This window comes from Hippichthys cyanospilos, chromosome 17 (assembly GCF_059441005.1).
Source record: "Hippichthys cyanospilos isolate Australia breed blue-spotted pipefish chromosome 17, RoL_Hcya_1.0, whole genome shotgun sequence".
Lineage (NCBI taxonomy): Eukaryota > Metazoa > Chordata > Actinopteri > Syngnathiformes > Syngnathidae > Hippichthys > Hippichthys cyanospilos.
In genome coordinates this window covers 7,294,981-7,314,006 of record NC_142385.1, presented here as the reverse complement: position 1 = coordinate 7,314,006, position 19,026 = coordinate 7,294,981, and the positions used below count along the sequence as shown (strand labels likewise).

The window sequence follows — 19,026 nt, the reverse complement described above, 5'->3', positions numbered from 1 at the left end:
CTCCCTCCCGCAGCAAAAAAAAAGGGGCGTGGTCATCGGGTAATATTTTGGTTGTCCGTCAAGGCTTTGTTTCTTCTGCCCCCTGTGGCGGAGAGTAATCAGTGCATGCGAGCTGTCGCCCAGGCTGGCCAAGGTTAGTTATTAACTTAGCCTTTCCAGTCACTTCTGGGGAACCAAGAGCCGGGCAGTCGCCGTGTCGAGGCATGCTGCCGCCCGGTGCTCGCATCTTACCATGGCTGACCGCGACCACTGCCCACCGGAGAGCGCTTTAGCCTCGGCCGAAAATGTCACGGTCGTGTTCCATAAAGTTGCCAGTCATGGCGAATATAGCAGCAGCGACGACGGCCACTGGTGCAGCGACGCAGAGTCGCAAAAGGACACGGGTCTCTTGCGAGCGTGGCACGACCACGACGGGGATGCTGAGGAGGAGCCGGCCGCTTGCAAGTTGCCGGAGGGCGGCGAGATGGAAACGCTGTGGCCGCAGCCGGCGTCGTGCGTCACCAGGAAGGCAGCATCCGCCGGCCAGAGCGCGAGCCAAGGTTGACCTGAGATCCCGGTTCCATCCAAGTTATCATTTTCTATTTCGTTCGTTTCTTTATGTACAACAACCGTTTAGAACCGATTAAATGACTTCCGTACGATTTATTGATTTACTACTGCGTGACGTCACGCTGCGATAACGGTGTTGTCACGTGATTGCTGATCGCTAACAGCTACTGCACAGTGCAGGATAGGAAATGTTCAATTGTTTAGCATCACGTATTCTTCCGTGTCACTCTTTTATAACATTTTATCTCTTTGACAGTGATAACCTTACTAGGCTCACTTATTCATTTAGCACTCAATGTAAATATATATCGTCACTGGATCAACGTATGTCATTGACGACATCACCGATTTAAACTGACCGGTTAGCTTAAAATTTCACCTTTTTATTTGCTTGTTCTTTCAATTTGACTAACTTGTGAGTTATGAAATGTTTATGGGTAGCTTAAAATGTCTGAATGCAAAGATAAATTAATAGGGATGACCAACGTTTGAAAATGAAACCTACTTGTTGGCTATAACAACACACTTCTGAAATAAACATTGGCTTAAATTGCCTAAATCATTTTTGATAATAATTTATGTGATCATGCTAATAATTAGGAAATAGGTATGTGCAACGCATTACTTCCTATAAATCTCTGCTTGTGTTTATTTTCAAATGATCAGTTTTCTCACGGTAGTCTGTTTTGATTTCACTTTCGAAAAATATTTATCTTAGAATGGAAAGACGTTTGTTTGTCAGCCTGTGACCTGAGGACAAGCGTTAATGAAAATAGTTGAATAGCTTGCCTATTATTTTCTTTTTTCATAATTTCTGGCAAGGCTGGGAAAGGGTCAAATGTTAGAAAATGACAAAAACATTTGCATTGAATACGAAAGTATTGAAATTCTTTTTGGAAGAGTACAAGGAAATCAGATCCCGCTAGTAGAATTGTACCTTGTAATACCTACCACACAGACCTGAATGTGAACAATTGGGCCTTCTTCCCAAATAAAGGTTATGATAAGCAATATGATCTGTGGGATTGCAAATACTGTAGATGTCACACTGTGTCTGATCACAAAAACAGTGGAAATTTAATCTTCACAGTCAGTCTGCGCAAGGCTGTCTTGATGTTTTTGAAACTTACCACATACCCTTGAACCATTTTGTTTAGCTTTTTTTTTTCCCAACAGGAAAACCAAAGAAATGTCCCGGTCTTGGTTTGTTCTATGCCTTCCTGTCCACTGTCTTCTTTTCCATCATCTCCCTCTTGGTGAAGACCATTCAGGGTGTGCATGCAATTGAGATCAGCGGCATCCGCTGCTTCTTCCAGATGCTCTTCATCGTGCCCTTACTCATTTACCACAAGTAAGCGTGATTGGGAAACTGTAAATTCAAGGTTCACATGCATACATTGAATAACCGGTTTGAGAGTAAAATGTTATTCATCTACTAGCAGGGGGAATATAGAATAATATTTACTGTACACTGCAGTAGACAATTACTTTTGGTCTACACACTTTTGACTCACTAAAGCTACCTGACCTAAGTCCTAGAGTGCTTAGTAGAGGACATGCTGGTCTTTTTGATGATGTCACATGTGAGTGTGATGCAACAATTAAGCTTGCTGTCTTGCTCAGACAAATTGGACACAAATGAATAGGCTGTATCTCAGGAGGATGTGATGAATGAAAAGCAAAACTAAATTCCTCTCCATGTTAGAAAAAGTGAAACTTATACTTGTCACAGAACACAAGTTAGTCCCGCAATATTAAAAGACATGGTGAATGCCCCTTTTTTTTTTTGCTTAAATTGAATGGATATTATGCGGCTCTTTCTGAAATGCAACTTTTAGCCACCTAGGGGCAGCAAAGTACAGATAGCAGAATACAGATTTACATTCTCAACTCCTTACAACTCCTAAGTACTCTTAAGTAACCCTTAGCGATTTTTGCCATTCTTTGCAGAGGATAAAGAATATATGAGTTGTTGACTATTAAATCTGTGCTTTTTCCCCTAAAATTACCTTTATAAAATAACAATTTGTTCTTAAAATGGATGAATTGATCTAAAGTGTTGTAAAATAGATGAAGACTCACCAGCGTGTCCTTCCATCTATCTTTTTTTGTCATGAATCCATCCCCAACAAAATTACATCCGGACCATTTTTCAGCCCATGCATCTGTCCTAGTGTCATCTCTCTTCCCCAAAATGTAATTTACGATCTTCACTGTCTCAGTCTGGTCAGCTCATCCATTCTCCCATCCCCACCCGCCCCCCACCATCCATTTTGTTTTCCATTCATCCGTCACCTTCATATCTGTGCTCCTGCAGGACAGGCTTCCTGGGCCCCCGGGATAAACGTGTGTATCTGATGCTGCGGGGCTTCCTGGGCTCAAACGCCATGATCTTGCTTTTCTACGCTGTACAGCAGATGCCGCTGGCCGATGCCACCGTCATCATGTTCAGGTTAGTTGAAATATGCCATATGCCAGATATGGCTGATTTGCTGATTTTTTTTTTTTTTTAAACAGTAATCCAGTTTTCACCTCACTGCTGGCCTGGGTATTCCTGAAAGAAAGATGTACAATCTGGGACGGCGTCTTCACTGTCTTCACCTTGACCGGTGTCATCCTCATTGCCCGGCCCCCATTTCTCTTTGGGGAGCATATTCAGGGCATCGAGGGAAACTACACAAACCACATCAAGGGGACCATTGCTGCATTCGCAGGTGATTTAACCTACAACAGAATAATTGCCGGGCCCTGACTCTTGCGTGACTGAGTCTTAGCCTCCTTTCCCCCACCGTCCCTCCCCCAGGCATATACATGTTTGAAATGGCACATATGCAAGGATTTTTTCCAGGCTTGAGCTATGCCCTTTCTTTTTTATTTCTACTCCCTCACCCTCATTGTCCTGCCCTTTCTCTGCTTTGATTTGGAGCATCCCCGTGTGGCGCACCCCTTCTGCCCCCCCCAGTCAAGTTTGGTGTATGTTTCTTGGGCGGGGCTTGTGAAGCGGCCCTTGCACATTATTGTTCATTAAATCGCAATATTGAGGAAAAATAATCACAATAATTTAGTTTAACCTTTTTTGACCAAAACGTTACGTTTATAATAAATATGATAGTGTTTATTTTTATACAGATAAAGTGTTTGTGAAAAAAAAAATTCGGAATTTATTTTACCGTTTATATATATATATATATATATATATATATAAGAAGGGAAAATAGGTGGCAGTAAATGACTTAAATCAATCAAATTTTATTTGTATAGCCCTAAATAACCGAAGTGTCAAGGTCACAGTCGAAAAAGATTACTTTTCAAAATCATTTGGCCCTCATCTTGATGTTTCATTTTTTCACAGGAGCGATAGGGGCCGCATGTACCATGGTGGTTCTGCGCAAAATCGGAAAAAGCGTCCACTACTACCTCTCAGTATGGTATTATGCCGTCATCGGTTTCATCGAGTGCATCATCACAGTCAGCATCCTCGGGGAATGGAAAATCCCCAACTGCGGGCAAGACCGCTGGATGCTGATGCTGATCGCTGTCCTGGGCATCGCCGGCCAATCTTTCCTGACCAAAGCGCTGCAGCTGGAGAAGGCCGGCCCCGTGGCCCTGACCAGAACGGTGGACGTGGTGCTGGCCTTCTTCTTCCAGTTTGTCTTCTTGGGCCGCGTGCCCACTTGGTGGAGCCTCGGGGGAGCCCTGTGCATCGTGTTGAGCACCAGCGGCGTGGCTTTAAGGAAGTGGTACATCAACGCACGCAAGAGCTGAAAGCAAGTAGATGGGTATCAGGCTATTTATTACTTTGTGTTTGATTTTTTTTTTCTGTACTTTATTTGTTATGAACATCAAATTTGCAGTGGAGCCTCCAAAGTCCATTCTAACCACACAAAATCCAAATCAAAGTGATATTTTAACTCATGATCCAGCATTATTATAGACAAACACCATATTAACTCATTCAATCCCAAAGACGTATTTATATGTCCAGTCATTCATTCCCAGATACTTATTTACAGATTTATATATGTAAAAAAATATTTATCGGTATATTAAGGAAAAGGAAGATAGGAAAATTGCTATTGAATGCTAAGAAACTAAACAAAATGAGGATTTTATTATTTTGTATCAGCCTATAGCATTTTTTGAGTATCGATAGTATTGCTCGGTGCTGGTATTGATGTGTCCGTAATTTCAACCATAGAACCAGAAATGGACCTGGGCTGTGCTCAGAACAGAGCAACACGATAACTTACAGCAGTGCTTCTCAAAATTGTGGGGCGGGCCCACCTGGGGGGGCACAAGGCAATGCCAGGGGAGGCGTAGATGACCCCAGGGAAAATGATCTGTTTATGCCTTGTGAAGAAGTGTAATCGTGATAAAATAAGGATTGGGCTTTTTTTTTTTTTTTTAGGCACTTTGATGCACTTGGGTTTTTTTTCTGCCGAGACAAACTGGGATTTTTTTCTGCCGAGACAACTTTAACCTGTGTAAATGCCCCAAAAAACAGTTGTGAAAGTGGGCTTATTGCTTTTTCCTTAAAGGATACAGTTTTAGGTATACTTCAACATTGGGCAAGTGGTGGGTGTGCAGAATGTTTTCTCTTTCCTAGAGGGGCTTTTCAAAATACAATTACGACTTTCCCCGATATTTTCAGCAGTAAAAAGTTGACTTTGTCGGTGATTTTCCACTTGCTGTAGTGACGGCCTGAATAATGACTAATCGCGGCTCACCTGTTGGTGGTGTGACATTCTGAAGCTGAGGTGGTCGTTTGTTAACTAAGCCTTAAACACTTAGTGTTTTTAAAACTATTAATTGTACATTTAAAATAATTGATGACGAAATTATTTTTCAACTATTAATTGTACATGAAAAATAATTTCGTCATCAATTATGGATAATGTCACTTTTTACCCCTGAAAATGGCTAACATATTTCATATATCCTCAACCCTTTCAGTGCCAAGCGTTATAGGAAAAGGAAACCTCTAGAGGGCCAGTATATTTAACATTTTCACTCATCTTTTAAGGCTAACAGAATATTGTGTGCTATGTCTATTTAATATGGGTGCTATCATATGAAAGAATGATTTCAGTTCCTTACTTAAAATTGCATGTATGGAATAGCTTTGATTTTAGTGTGCAGTAAAATTGCATGTATGGAATAGCTTTGATTTTAGTGTGCAAACACTGCCATCCAATGGTCACAGTTATCACTACAGTGCTGAAATAGATTATATTAGTTAAGCATTTGTCAAGGCTGTCAGCTACCCTCCATAAAAAAACTTTGTTTAGAATTTTATTTATTATTATTATTACTATTTTAAAAGATGAGGATTTTCATCCATGGCACTGAAATGGTTCAGAGAAAGTCAACTTATCGAGCAAATAAAATTACATCACCTGTGCTCAAATCAGGTAATGACCTATCACAACTCAACTTGTGAACATAACAAGGTGAACTGTGATTGGTCATTACTTGAGCTTTCCGCTTCAGTGATGTCATTTTCAGTTGACGCCAAGTGGCAAAATGTGTGTTTAAAAGTATTGCTTCTACATGATTATTAATTGTAGACAAAAATAATGTATTACGTCTTCAGGAGGTCAGTTTTATTTTCGTTTGTTACTTTTATTGTTAAACACTGCTTAAGAGAAAGACTTAAATACCATTTTAAACATTATGCTATGTTATAGCATTATGAGGGCAACAGTTTAGAACCCCGAACGAATGTTTTACAAATTGACGACAACGTGGAAGTCAAACAGCCTCGCTTATTGGATTGCTATGGACTTTGGGGGTTCCGCTGGACCTTGTCCGGCAAAGAGTAACAAAGTTGAATTTTCTTGACATTTCTAATGAAGCCGAATGATTTAGTGAAGAAGACAGCCTTACTGCTGCCTTACTTGCTCCTGTGTGGGCTCAAAATTACATTTACACTTTTGTTTCTGTTCTTCTGTGCAATCTAAAAATGAGTTGAAAGTGAAAATCATGGTGAAAGCGTTGGAGGTCAGCCTTAGCTCGCCATACCCCCAACATTTTTTATTTTTTGAGTTGAGCCTCAATGAAGTAACCAAAGCCAGCATTAAGACCAATCTCACTGTGTCAAAAACAGTATAAAGATTATAAAGCAAGTCTTAAAAAGACTGTCTTGATGCTGAGAGTTCACTTATGGATAATAAACCCAGCACATTGATGCGCACCAGCAATTTTAGCACTTAAAATAGGGATGGGTGACTCCATTTTGTTTTAATCACATTAACCGTAGTGCTGTACTGTATTGTTTTTCCATTCCTTTGATCCTTACATCAAAGGCATTTCGCATCAAAGGGGAAACATTGAAACAAGACACTAGGGAGCTGAAATTTCACCCAGTGACTAAATGTCAATGTTGAACACGGCTCGACTGTTTAGTTGACGAACTACCAGGAGTGCGCCATCCCTTGGTTAAAATAGTGAGAACGATGTGGAAGAAAATGTCCCAAAAATGGTCAAAATACTGCAAAAGAGTGAAGATGTTATTAACTCTTTCAGTGCCAAGTGTGTTTGAAAAGACAACCCCTAGAGTGACAGCTGATTTGGAGCATTTTGATGGATCTTTCAAGGTCGAGAAAATATTGTGTACTATTTCTATGCACACATAAGTGGTGCCATTTAAAAAATGGATTCCATCTTTACCTATATAAAAAAAAAGCAAGATTCTACCTTATTCTGTTCTTTAGCAGTCACTGTTTGAAAATAGGTCATTTGAGTGACACTAAGCTATTTTGAACTAAAGGAGAAAATGAGCTTTTTATGAAAAGATGTTTTATCTGCACATCAGTGACTATTTTTTTGGTTTAGTGGCATCTGAACACTCTGTATATATGTATATATACATACTGTATATATATGACACTATATGACAATTCTCTGAATATATATATATATATATATATATATATATATATATATATATATATATATATATATATATATATATATTCAGAGAATGTCATCGATCCATTCATTTAAAAAAAAAAAAGAAAACAAGTAGTTCTATTCCTGTCACTGGCACACAACCTTAGTATTTTACATGACGAAAATTCTCATCTATGGCATTGAAAGAGTTGATAACAACTCCACGTATTCATAGTTGCTATCCATGAAATAATCGTGATAGTGATAATGATAATACACCCATCCCTTCAAAAATATTTCAAGCAAATATTGAGTGTTATGTTTGTTATAATTTAAGTGAAGATTCTCTCAGGGATCGCATTAGCTAACCACTGGAAGAATTGAATGAAAAGATTAAAAGGTGATTTAATGTGAATGCCAATACACTGTAAGTTGATATTTGAACTAAATATGTGCCTTGACTGAAAGGTAGATCGGGGCAAAAAAGTGTTGGGACACATGACCATGCAAGGGGATTAGTAGCCCAAGCGCTGAATAATGTATCCCAAGACTTGCACTGAAGGTTTGTAAAACCTCTTTGAAAGAAATATTATTGGCTGAAATGCTGTAATAGGTAAAAGTGGTGCCTTGAAGTTTGAAGTTAGCATTGTGCGCTAGCATTAAGCTAGTGCACGTTAGCGAGACAAAGTTCGCCTGTATCGTAATGTATGTTGGCGTTAACCTTTTACTGGGCACATCGCCGCCATTTTTGCCTGTTTAGACTTATCGGCCGACAGCGGACGCTGTGCCCAGTAAAGGGTTAAACTTGCGTATTTTTGCAATGTTTATTGGGCTGAATACACATGTTTTGTTTTGTGTTTGACAATAAACTTTCAACAGGGAGTGGGAGTAAACATGTTTTGTTTTTCTTTAAGGATCTCCCAAACGGTTTTTGCTATGAACCAAGGTAAGTTCATAGCATAATACAAAAATAAATCAATCATCTGTGCTCATATCTCAAGGCACCATTTTACTAGTACAAAGTGATAAAATTAGCATTTTAGTCATACTGAATGTTACTTAATAACTTTGACAGCTTTGTACTTTGATTTCATTTTTTTTCTTCAAAACTTAATGAGTCCTTATCCAAAATGATAAATAATGACTTCCTTGTGAAACATGGGTGTCATGAAAACTTGGTTTATTTATACACAGTTAATATCAATTATATCTTGTCTTCACATCAAATGAGTACCCTATGCTGACAGTTTGCTTTTTGATGCTCCAAAGATATTTACAATTGCTTGATTTTATTTTATTGTTTTGAACTAGTTCTTACCTGATTGCACAATGTGCTCTGTTTCCAATCATAAGTAGATATTTTTTGTTTTAGGGGCTTACTGTAGCAGCCCTATATTTGGGATTTAGTGCTTTGGGTTATATTTATTGTCATTATTTCTATCATTGATGACATTCTGTACACTTCTGCATAAATGTGGGTTCTATTAAGTCCAACATGGTTCAGTAATAAAATCCAGACGACCTCATTCATTTATACCTGATGTGTGTTTAGTTTTATAGACTCGTTAAAAACAATAACGAAAGACAAATTGTCCCCCAACACTGAAACCTACAAAAGGTCACAAGTGGGGGAAAAAAACTGAGTCAGGTGAGAGAGGATAATACCCCGCCTGGATGGATTGTTGTCATCGTGTGTGAGCTTGCACCACACAGGCTTTTTTTCTTTTGTTTTGTTTATTCCAGCTGTAAACACTTTTTACAATACAGTACATTAGTGAAACTTTCAGATTCACACTAATGCTTTTAGTGCAATTATATCAAACATAATAATATATATTTTTTTTTTAAATCACAAAAAAATGCAACAACCTGAGTGTAATTCACGGTCTGTGACACTAGAGGGGGCAGTTTACAAATTCGTGATAAATCTCAGCAGCATCCTCTCCTGCCTTGCTGCTAACGCACTTTTTAAATTAACGTACGAAGTCCAAATGTACCACTTTAGTCTTAAGTGTCCGATTTGTTTCTTTTTTTATTCCATCAAGCAGTTTTATATTGTGCTTTTTAGGGTCATAGTTGATTGTTGATAATACAAAATGATGACTTATTGTCTTGACTGACAGACGGGCTAATATATTCAAAGCAATATATATTCTCATTGTAGTGGGAGAACTCCAGTGCATTAAAGACTTTAAATCTGTTCCAGCTTTTTTTTTTTTTTTTTGCAGTCATTAAAACTTGAGCTCATTTTTGGCAAGCATTAACGGCATAGGGGGAGGAAAAAAAAATACCTGCCTTTTTGGTCCAAAAAGTGGGGGAATCCCAAAGAATGCACACTCTTTGTTGGGGAGGAATGTTTGAGGATTTCTTTGTTCATTTTTTAGGGGGGGGGGGGGGGGGGGGTACGCATTCCTGCAGCATAGCATCATGCTTCCCATCAGTGCAAAAAGGAGGGAAAATAATCCCTCATTTTCCCAAGTTGAAATAGGCACCTTTACTATCCCTGAGGTTGAATGAACTCTCGTGAAGCGTGGGCTAACGTATGCAAAGTCAGCGGAGTAAAAATAATTTAAAAAATAATTCAGTCCATGCAAGGAAGCTACACAAAACTCAAACGACTGGGTCAGTAGTGTAAATGACCCCGAACCTATAGGACTTCAAAAACCGGACATCTGGCAATGGTGAGTTGGTAAATTGCATTTGCCAGACATTCCAAACGGGTGACACACAAGCCTGCACATATATACACGCATTCAGACACAGACCAGACTCACTTATTGTCTTCCTGTACACAGTTCAGTAATGACAGAAATGCTGCATTCAGGTACAGTCGGATGTTTTGGAACCTGAAACGAAGATCGCATGTTAACTTATTTAGTTTTTGTTTTTTCAGTTAGCATTGATAATTATATATACTGATGCAAATAATGAATGCAATGATTAAAATTGAAGGATTTTGCCCAATTTTATTTCAACTGGTAAAACAAAATAACAATCACCTTACTCCCTCATTTTCAAGTGTTCCCAACACTGTGATTCGGTTATTGAAGCTTCACTCTATTGCGCCCTTTTTATTTATCACCAAAACATTTTCTATTGCAAGTCTTATGTTGCTGTTTTTCTTTCAAATTTTCTTCCTTTTTAGTCAGATCAGTCACAAATATCACTTTTATTTATTAAAAAAACTAAAAACAAAAAAAACACCATTTGGGTTTTCTACTATTTGGGTTTTCATTTATGACCATATCTACCGTATTACCGATTTGCCTCGCTATTTTTCTTGACAGTCTTCCTCCTAAATTGGACCAGGCCAAAAAGAAGGGGAAAAAAGGAAAAAAAAATAACAATAGAAAGAAAGAAAAGTTCCATCTCTGACCTTGCTGATTTTGGTTACTGCGTGTATTTTTGGGGACGTAATTTCCGCGATAAACGAGGGAACACTAGATTGTACTCCGCATACATAATTGTGAATGAAGGAGTCATTGTGGACCGCAAAAAAAAGACTAGAAAAAAAACCCTCACTTTCAAATTATACGATAAAATTAACAGAATAATTGCAAGATTATTTTTTTTAAATCTATACCAAAAATTATACCGAGTGCTAACCAACAGCGACCTGAACGTTGGACAGATATTCACTATTTGCCAGGGCAATGGCGAAGTACAAATTCTCGAGGTGTCATTGAAGGCAACAGCGAAAGAGAGAGCGCTTTGCATGGTGCAACTCAAACTATTCAATCAAGTGTCTGCCAGTGAGAGCCTCTTCGTTCGTTTTACTACTCGCTAGAGATTTCAGCACCCGAACCGAGCTTTGCTGGACACTAGCCGGATATAACTTCATTCGTCGGTAAGTTTGAGATCGGTTGGGCAAGTTGCTACGCTTTCTGGGAGCGTCGTTTATTTAATAGGACTTTTATTGACGTTAGATTTGACGTGTGGCCACGTCGGATGTTTTGAGCGTTGACAGCAACACGCCAGAGTGTAATCTTGAAAATTCATCAAGGGAAATGTGCTTTTATCGTTCATTTTCTTGGTTTCGATGTTTGATTTCAGCAGGTTGCTTATGACGTTACCTTTGATCCATTGAGAGTTTCTTTTGGGGACTTCAGTGGAGGGAAATTTGAATAAAACATAACATGGCAAATGATCGGCTTATAAAATGCATGACTTTAAAGATGGATGCAATAATGATTTATTTGTGCAGGTCACAGTTGTGGGTTGTTTTGCATCATGGCCGGAGTTGTGTTGACACTAGAGTCAGGAATTTGGTTGGACTTTATAACGTGCTTTTTGTGCAGAACCCCTCGGGCTCAAGACAGGGGGCCAACTCAACTTTTATTACATTTATAAAAACACTTTTCTAAATGTTTTGAATTGTCGCCTACAAACTGCAGTTGACTTGCTTACTTTCAGCTAGTTTCAGATGCGAATTATGCCTAAAGCGTGCCCATAGAATGAGATCCCGTGGTGGAATTTAGGTTTTAGTTTTTTGTGCTTTTTTATGTACATCGAGAAACTATGGGTCGAAAGTTCGAGCTTGAAATCTCGTTTTTTTTCTTTTCAATTTTTTTTAAAATCCATAACTCCAAGAACCTTCATTTTGAAAAAAAAGGAAAAAAAAAACAGCTTTATTCACGCTTCAAAACAGTGAATTTTATTGCAAATAGAATGAAAAATTAACTTACCCTGCTTCACAGTCTTCGATATCGCTTCTTGGTTTTTCATCCTTTTCTCACTCCCCCATAATATTTGCGTTTACACCAAGTGGCCACCTACTGGCCTGTACCCATATTCTAAAAAAGAAAAATAAGTACCTGGGATTGACTGTCTGGACTGTAAAGATGTATAATTCATTCTTTGGGAATGAATGAGTTTCATCTCAATAATTAAAATAATTCCATTCTTTAAAAAAAGATGTCTACTCGCAAAATCTCTGAACTATCTAGCTACTGGCAAAATCGCTAGCTAGTTACTAGCAAATGATCTGAACTAGCTAGCTACTAGCAAAATCTCTGAATTAGCTAGCAGCTAGCTACGAGCAAAATAAGGAAAAACAGACATAAAAAGCACGTCATTCACAACTTTACATCGAGTCACTCAACTTTCTTTAGCAATAAAATAAATATAAATATGTCCACATTTTTGTTGTCCTCCATGATAGCAGACCGATTATATTTGTGTTGAATCAAAATGAAATCAAAACATTTGTTGTCATTTTTTTGAGTACTTTCCAAAGTTACAGACAAAACCATTGTTTTTTGCGCTGTTTTAAAAAAAAATCAGATTCATTGATAAATCGACAAATATCGATGTCAATTAGTGAAAAAAATCATCAGTTGCAAAAAAAAAAATGCAATCATTATAATCAAATTGCATCATCAGATTGGCAGAATACTCAATTAAAAAGATGTGATTGCTGGCCAAGTACAAAAAATGGACATTTTTTTTTAAAAATAACTAAACAGTCATGATTTTGCATTCGCTTCTTATGAGAAGTTTCAACTTTTGTCACACTCGCATAAATTCTGACGCCCTCCTATCCCTCTCCTTCATGAGTCATCTTTTACTCTTCTCTTTCAAACATGTAAACACACTAGCACTAATTCGCAGTGAAAATACAGTCAGCCTTCTCCCTTTTTGTCACTTCACACACACATGCACACACACACACACACACACACACACGTGCACATAGCGCCTCGCTCTCTTTCCACTGGCGTCGCTCTCTGCCCTGCCCTCTAATCAAAGCCAGATGTGGTGTTCTCCATGAAAAGTTGCTTGTGTTTGCCACGCTCGGTGTTGACAGTGGAAGGCAACCTTTCAAAATTCATCTCCTCAGCTGCCTTTGTTGTATGTCGTTATTTGTCCTTTTTTTTGTTGTTGTTGCAAAGCGATGACTTGATATCACAGGTCTGACGATTCATCGTCAAGTAATTCATTATCAAATGAGTCCATAATCACTTTTGATTCATCATTTCGAGACCTAGTTTCATCTAAAATTGTCAAAATCTTTTGATGAGAGCCATGATGATTAAGCGACATCTAATAGGTTATCAAATGAATCGATAAACATTTCTGGTAATCGAATAATTGTTTTCAGACTAGCTTAATTGAAAATGGTCCATATCATTGCACTTCAGTTGACAGCAGGTGTGGTTTTGAATGCATGCATTGTACCTGAAAACTAATTTAGCTATGCAATTAATTATAGACATAATATTCATTTTTTACTGTTAAAAAAGGCAAAATAAATAGACTAGCCCACCCAAAGCTATTTTGTCGACAGTGAACTAGTTTAGTACCAGCCATCATTAGACAATCTTAGCTAGTAATGGATAAATGAAGCTTCATGAAGTGCTTGTGATCATTTTTTTTCTCAGTTTAGAGAGGCAGGACTAGTCCATGTACTTAGGCATTTTTAGCAATAAAAAGCAATTATTTTGTCTACAATGAACTAGTTTAGCACAAGGTATCTTTAGACACTTTCATTGAGTGATGGAAAAATGAAGCTTCATGAAGCGCTTGTGATATTTGTTGACTCCTCCATATGTCATTCTCAGTTCAGAGAGGCAGGGGAACTTTAATATGCAATTAATACTTTTCTTGTTCAGCCTATGAATGTCACACGACCAGCAGGTGAGCCATGATTGGCCGTTGTTTGAGCCTTGAGCGCAAGTGGTCATTTTTAGTCGACAGTCAAGTTTAAGAGTTTATAAGTTTAAGTATGAGTATGAGTTTAAGAGACAAATGAAGCTTCATGAAGTGCTTGTGATATTTTTTGACTCCTCTAGATGGCGCTCTTGTTTCAGAGAGGCAAAACTAGTCCACATATTGAGGCATTTTCGCAATAAAAAGCTATTATTTTGTCTATAATAAACTAGTTTAGTCCCAGCCATCTTTAGACATTCTTTTTGCTAGTGATGGTCAAATGAAGCTTCATGAAGCACCTGTGATAGTTTTTGACTCCTCCATATGGCATTCTCAGTTCAGAGAGGCAGAGGAACTTTAAATTGCAATTAATACTTTTCTTGTTCAGCCTATGAATGTCATACGACCAGCAGGTGAGCCATGATTGGCCGTTGTTTGAGCCTTGAGCACAAGTGGTCATTTTCAGTTGACAGTCAAGTTTGAGTTTTTTTTTTAAAAGGTATTAATTGTACATGAAATATAATTTTGTTCTCAAATGAACTCATTCAAAATCCAAAAGATTCCTTTTTATGCTTTTAAGTGTGTGGAAATTCTATTCCTAGTACTTATTTGTATTTCTTCAAATATTAGATGTGCATGAAAGACAAATTAATTATAGCCCAAATATTAACTTCTTAGTATTCATTGTTTTTAGCTGAATATTTTCCACAAGATTTGTCGGGTTTATTTCTCCCATTCAAATTGATTAACATCTGAGTCATTCGGAATGATTGAAGAAAATTGAGATTTTTTTTTTTTGGCCAAATATCCCAGCCCTAATTTGACTATCATGTGGTGCTATTATCAACATGCTGATTTCGTATTTAACGTATTTCACTTTAAGACCAGTTTAAAAAGAAATTAATTCGACACACAAGCGTAACAGGTAAGGGTACATTTATAATAAAAACCAGTGTTAAGGAATGTGATCCAATTGTGTTGTGGTCTGATGAGGCCCCTCAAGACTTTTTTTCTTCTTTTTTTGTGACCCCTCTCACCACACAATAGACAAGTGTAATCTTGCCCTCCCCAACCTGCTAATGATGCTTGTGGAATGCTTCAGAGCCACAGCGCAATGTAAGTGAAGTATTAAGTTGTCTTTTGGTTCAGATTTTCCTAGTCCACTTGTAGGGGTTTTACCTCCTGTACTGGAAGCAATGTCGCGCCTAATCGCGACATACCAAGCGGTGAGTCACAGAGTTGGTTAAATTGGGAGATAATGCACATGAATGAACTGGAGCAAAAAGGGCTTTTATGCGGGCTTGCTCATGTCGAGGGAAACAATGGTGTCGGAGCACTTCCAAGCGCTACGTCACTTGGCGGCTTCATGAAAACTCCCCGTGGAGCTGCCTTGGGTATAAACCCATTGCATTGCATCAGTGACGTTATGCGGTGTGGTCGCTCGGTTCATCATGGAGATGTGGCGGCATACAAACGCAGGAATTGAATTAGCTTTTTGAGCATTCTGAGAATTCTTTTTTCCTATTAATTGGATTCAAACTGAGTTGAGAAATTGTACATTACTCCCGCATTTCATACTGTAATAGCTGTGATTTTTTTGTATGTGGTTAAAGCTGAATTATTTTGGTGAAAATAAAATGATTGAATTTTTTTTCCATCAATGGGATTATAATGATTTATCATTAGGTAAATAGAATAACAAAATAATACAACGATAAATAAATAAAAATACATAACACAATTCCCTTAAAAAGTCTATAATTTAATGCCACTTATTTGTGATTCAAATTTAATATGTGATATTTTCAAGGTCTTCATCCCCTGGATTTATTTAATTTTTATAAACACAAGAAATAGATTGATCTAACATTGATTGATCTAAACAACATCAGATGAAATATTTAAAAAAAAAAAATATTAAAATATTTTTGTACTATCTATCTATCTATCTAGATATCGATCTATATCTATGTATCTAGCTAGCTAGCTAACTAGCTAGCTGTCTGTCTGTCTAAATAATTTATTTTACTGTACATCATTTGAAGTGCTAGGCTATAATTTATTTTACTGTACGTCATTTGAAGTGCTAGGCTATAGGAGGGTCACCAAATGGTACTAAATGTATTAAATAAGTTTAATTAGGTACTAAAGTATCTGACCCCTTAACTATTACTTTAGGTAATCAAGTACTAAAGTGATTATTTAGGATAGCAAAGTACTGAAGTAATAAATGACTTGAGTAATAGGTTGAGTAATAGATTACTGCAGGTACTTAATTATTAAAGTAATCAAATATATTAGGCACTGAAGTACTAATCCATTACCTTAACACTTAAGCACTTAAATGCGTTGAGCCCTTGAAACAATCCATAAGAACATAATTGATTACGTTAGTACTTGTTTGTCTAAGTAATCAGTTACTCTAGTACTTTACCTAAAGAAAATAATGCAATAAATCACTTTATTTACTTAAGTACTAAAGTATTCAATTGCTTTAGTTTAGAGATTGAATGTCTGGACTCTTAAAAAAACTTAAATATGTCTTTGAGATTGAATGATTTAATATGAAAACAAAGTTTAGGTTTTCTATTTCAGTTAGGGTTGTAACTTACTAACTTTTGACTAGCGTCTTTTAGTCGAGGTCTTTTTCAGTCATGTTTGCTTTTAACTAGTCATGGATAATTACCAGTTATGGTATCTGGACAAAGCTGGTTTTGTTTAAAGGTATTGAGTACTTAAAGTTCCCGCCGATACCAGCCATAGATGCTTAAGGAATTAAGAAAGGTGTGTGTTTACAATTTTGGTTAATGTATTAAATTTTATGCATCAAAAATATGAGAGATCTCAGTACTCAGTATCGGTCTGAAAAAGTGGAATTGAGCGTCCTTACTTTTAAACAGAGCTGTGAATTTACTGCAAGTGGGCATTTTACCTTTTTTTTACTAGTCCGTTATTTACAGTTCATTGGTATCGTGGATCCTCTTCCATCCTTACCCGTCCGTCAGTTTTGGAAGTTTACCCAGACTTTAATTGCTGGTTCGTCGCACTTTCAGCCAAACATTAGTGTTTTTTGCATGCCAAAAAACAAATTCAACCTCCGTTATATGCGAGAGATTTATTCATTCAAATCATATTTAAAAATCAAAATAACATCAATATCTTTAGTCCTTTGTTTCTAAAATGTCTCTCGTCATTCGGCGGTCCGTCTGTGACGGTACAGACGGACTGCCCACACTGGTATTTACTCTATATGAATGCAAGTCACATGACTTTTATCCAACGGTAGTTAGGTCAGTAGACAGAACAATACAGAATTGTATTCAATACATCCCATTAGGCAAAATTGCTGTAGTGTGTTTTGGTCAGTGCACCTGTCACTTGATGTGACCTGATTTTGTCTCTTTTTGTGTGCATGTCTGCACTCCTGGCTCCAGGCTGGGATTTTTCTCCGGCACAGTCGTTTGCTTTGTTTGCTTTGGGCCACAGTTCAGCTGATACCCAAAAGGAAATAAAACATCTTGCGCGGGTGGTTTTAGCCAGCGGTATCCCAAACTCTCTTGTTAATTGTGATTTAATTCACTCCTGAATAAAATTGAGACTACAGTATGTCCTAAATGTCAAGGCTGGATATAGGACCCTCTTTTGGTGAGCTTTTTAGCATTTAGCTACAAGATTAGCCACACTTCTGCACATAAAGCATCCTTTCAGCTCTTTATTAGCATAGCTGGTCAAAGGTGGCGGACATTCTTTACTACTCATCTTTAAAGTGCCAACCTTTGACCTCAGAAGCCTGTTAGTACAAACTGGTCTCTGATAGCAAAAACGTTGTCAATCTAGTATTGAATGTAACGTGACAAGCTGCTCCTGTGACCCACGTTTGAACTGGTTTATACATAAACGTTTGTTTTCTGAAATCCGTGCCCCGGGATGACTTCGGCGCTGATGTCACAACCCTCGTAAACAGAAACTAAAGTCAGAGCTTCGCACATTCCTGTGTTGGCGCACTTTGCAAGGACTTGTTGTGCTTAAGTTTCGTGATTATGCTTCGTACTCAGGCTCAGTGAAGATATAGCATAAAAAAAACAAACAAACAAACAAAGTGTAATTCATCATCTCTGTTCTTATCACCACAAAGAGATGGTTGAACTTGTTTACTGTGACATAATGTTGATCATAACTGTTGTTGTTTGATTTTTATGGTAAAATTGGAATGTTGATTCCAAAGTTGCACAGTCAACCTTTTTTCCTGCAGAATTACACTTATTAGCTATTGCAAGACTTGGTAGCTCAGTATTATTGGACTCATGGAGGGATACGTGGCTATTTTTTTTTGGGAAGTCACAATTGAGACGGTGAGAAGTGTGTGCAGCTCCAAATAGGTCATAATCAGTTATATGTTAACTGATAGCTAGTATCGTAACAATCAATATGGCCCAAAAAAATAAAATCTTGATTTTCTTCTATAAGTCTGGACAGTTACAATTTTAATTGAATCGACCCTACAAAGATTTATTTCAGTTAGATTTATTAAAAGAAATAATTCTGTGGTAAATATTAAGACAACACTAATGTGTTCTGATTTAAAATCAGTTTTAATCCAAACTTTTACATTGCTCATGCTCATTCATTAGCTGTTCTTAGTTTGTATATTACTTGTTTAAATGCCACCATTAGGTAGTTAGTAATTCTTGTAAACTAGTCTTGTAAATCACCCTGCAGGTTGTTACATTTTCAAAACCTCCGTTTTATGATTTAGCAATTTTTTAAAAATCTCAACGTGAGACTTGGATAGGTTATCCAATGTCCTATTTAAAAAAAAAAAGTTGAGTTAATAGCCAGCTAACTCAACATTCTTTTTCACTGACACCCACATCACTCACTAGGCTCTGCTTGATAAAGTACTGCTGATTTAAAACGTTTCAAATGCTGCATTAGAAT

General features: G+C 37.5%; 2 protein-coding genes across 2 annotated transcripts in view; both read left to right on the top strand.

The window, feature by feature from the left end:
* Window positions 1–59: 59 nt before the first annotated feature.
* Window positions 60–8,966, top strand: slc35g1 (solute carrier family 35 member G1). Its single transcript, XM_088438893.1, has 5 exons — window positions 60–539; window positions 1,726–1,900; window positions 2,867–3,001; window positions 3,067–3,263; window positions 3,902–8,966. Exons 1-5 carry the CDS (start codon window positions 233–235, stop codon window positions 4,312–4,314), a joined length of 1,227 nt encoding a protein of 408 aa, XP_088295019.1. The 5' UTR covers window positions 60–232; the 3' UTR covers window positions 4,315–8,966.
* Window positions 8,967–11,167: 2,201 nt separating this feature from the next.
* Window positions 11,168–19,026, top strand: part of plce1 (phospholipase C, epsilon 1) — a 79,992-nt gene continuing 72,133 nt past the window's right edge. Inside the window, exon 1 of the mRNA XM_088438892.1 lies at window positions 11,168–11,287. The gene's annotated coding sequence lies outside the window, so the exon portion shown is untranslated. The remainder of the gene's footprint in view (window positions 11,288–19,026) is intronic.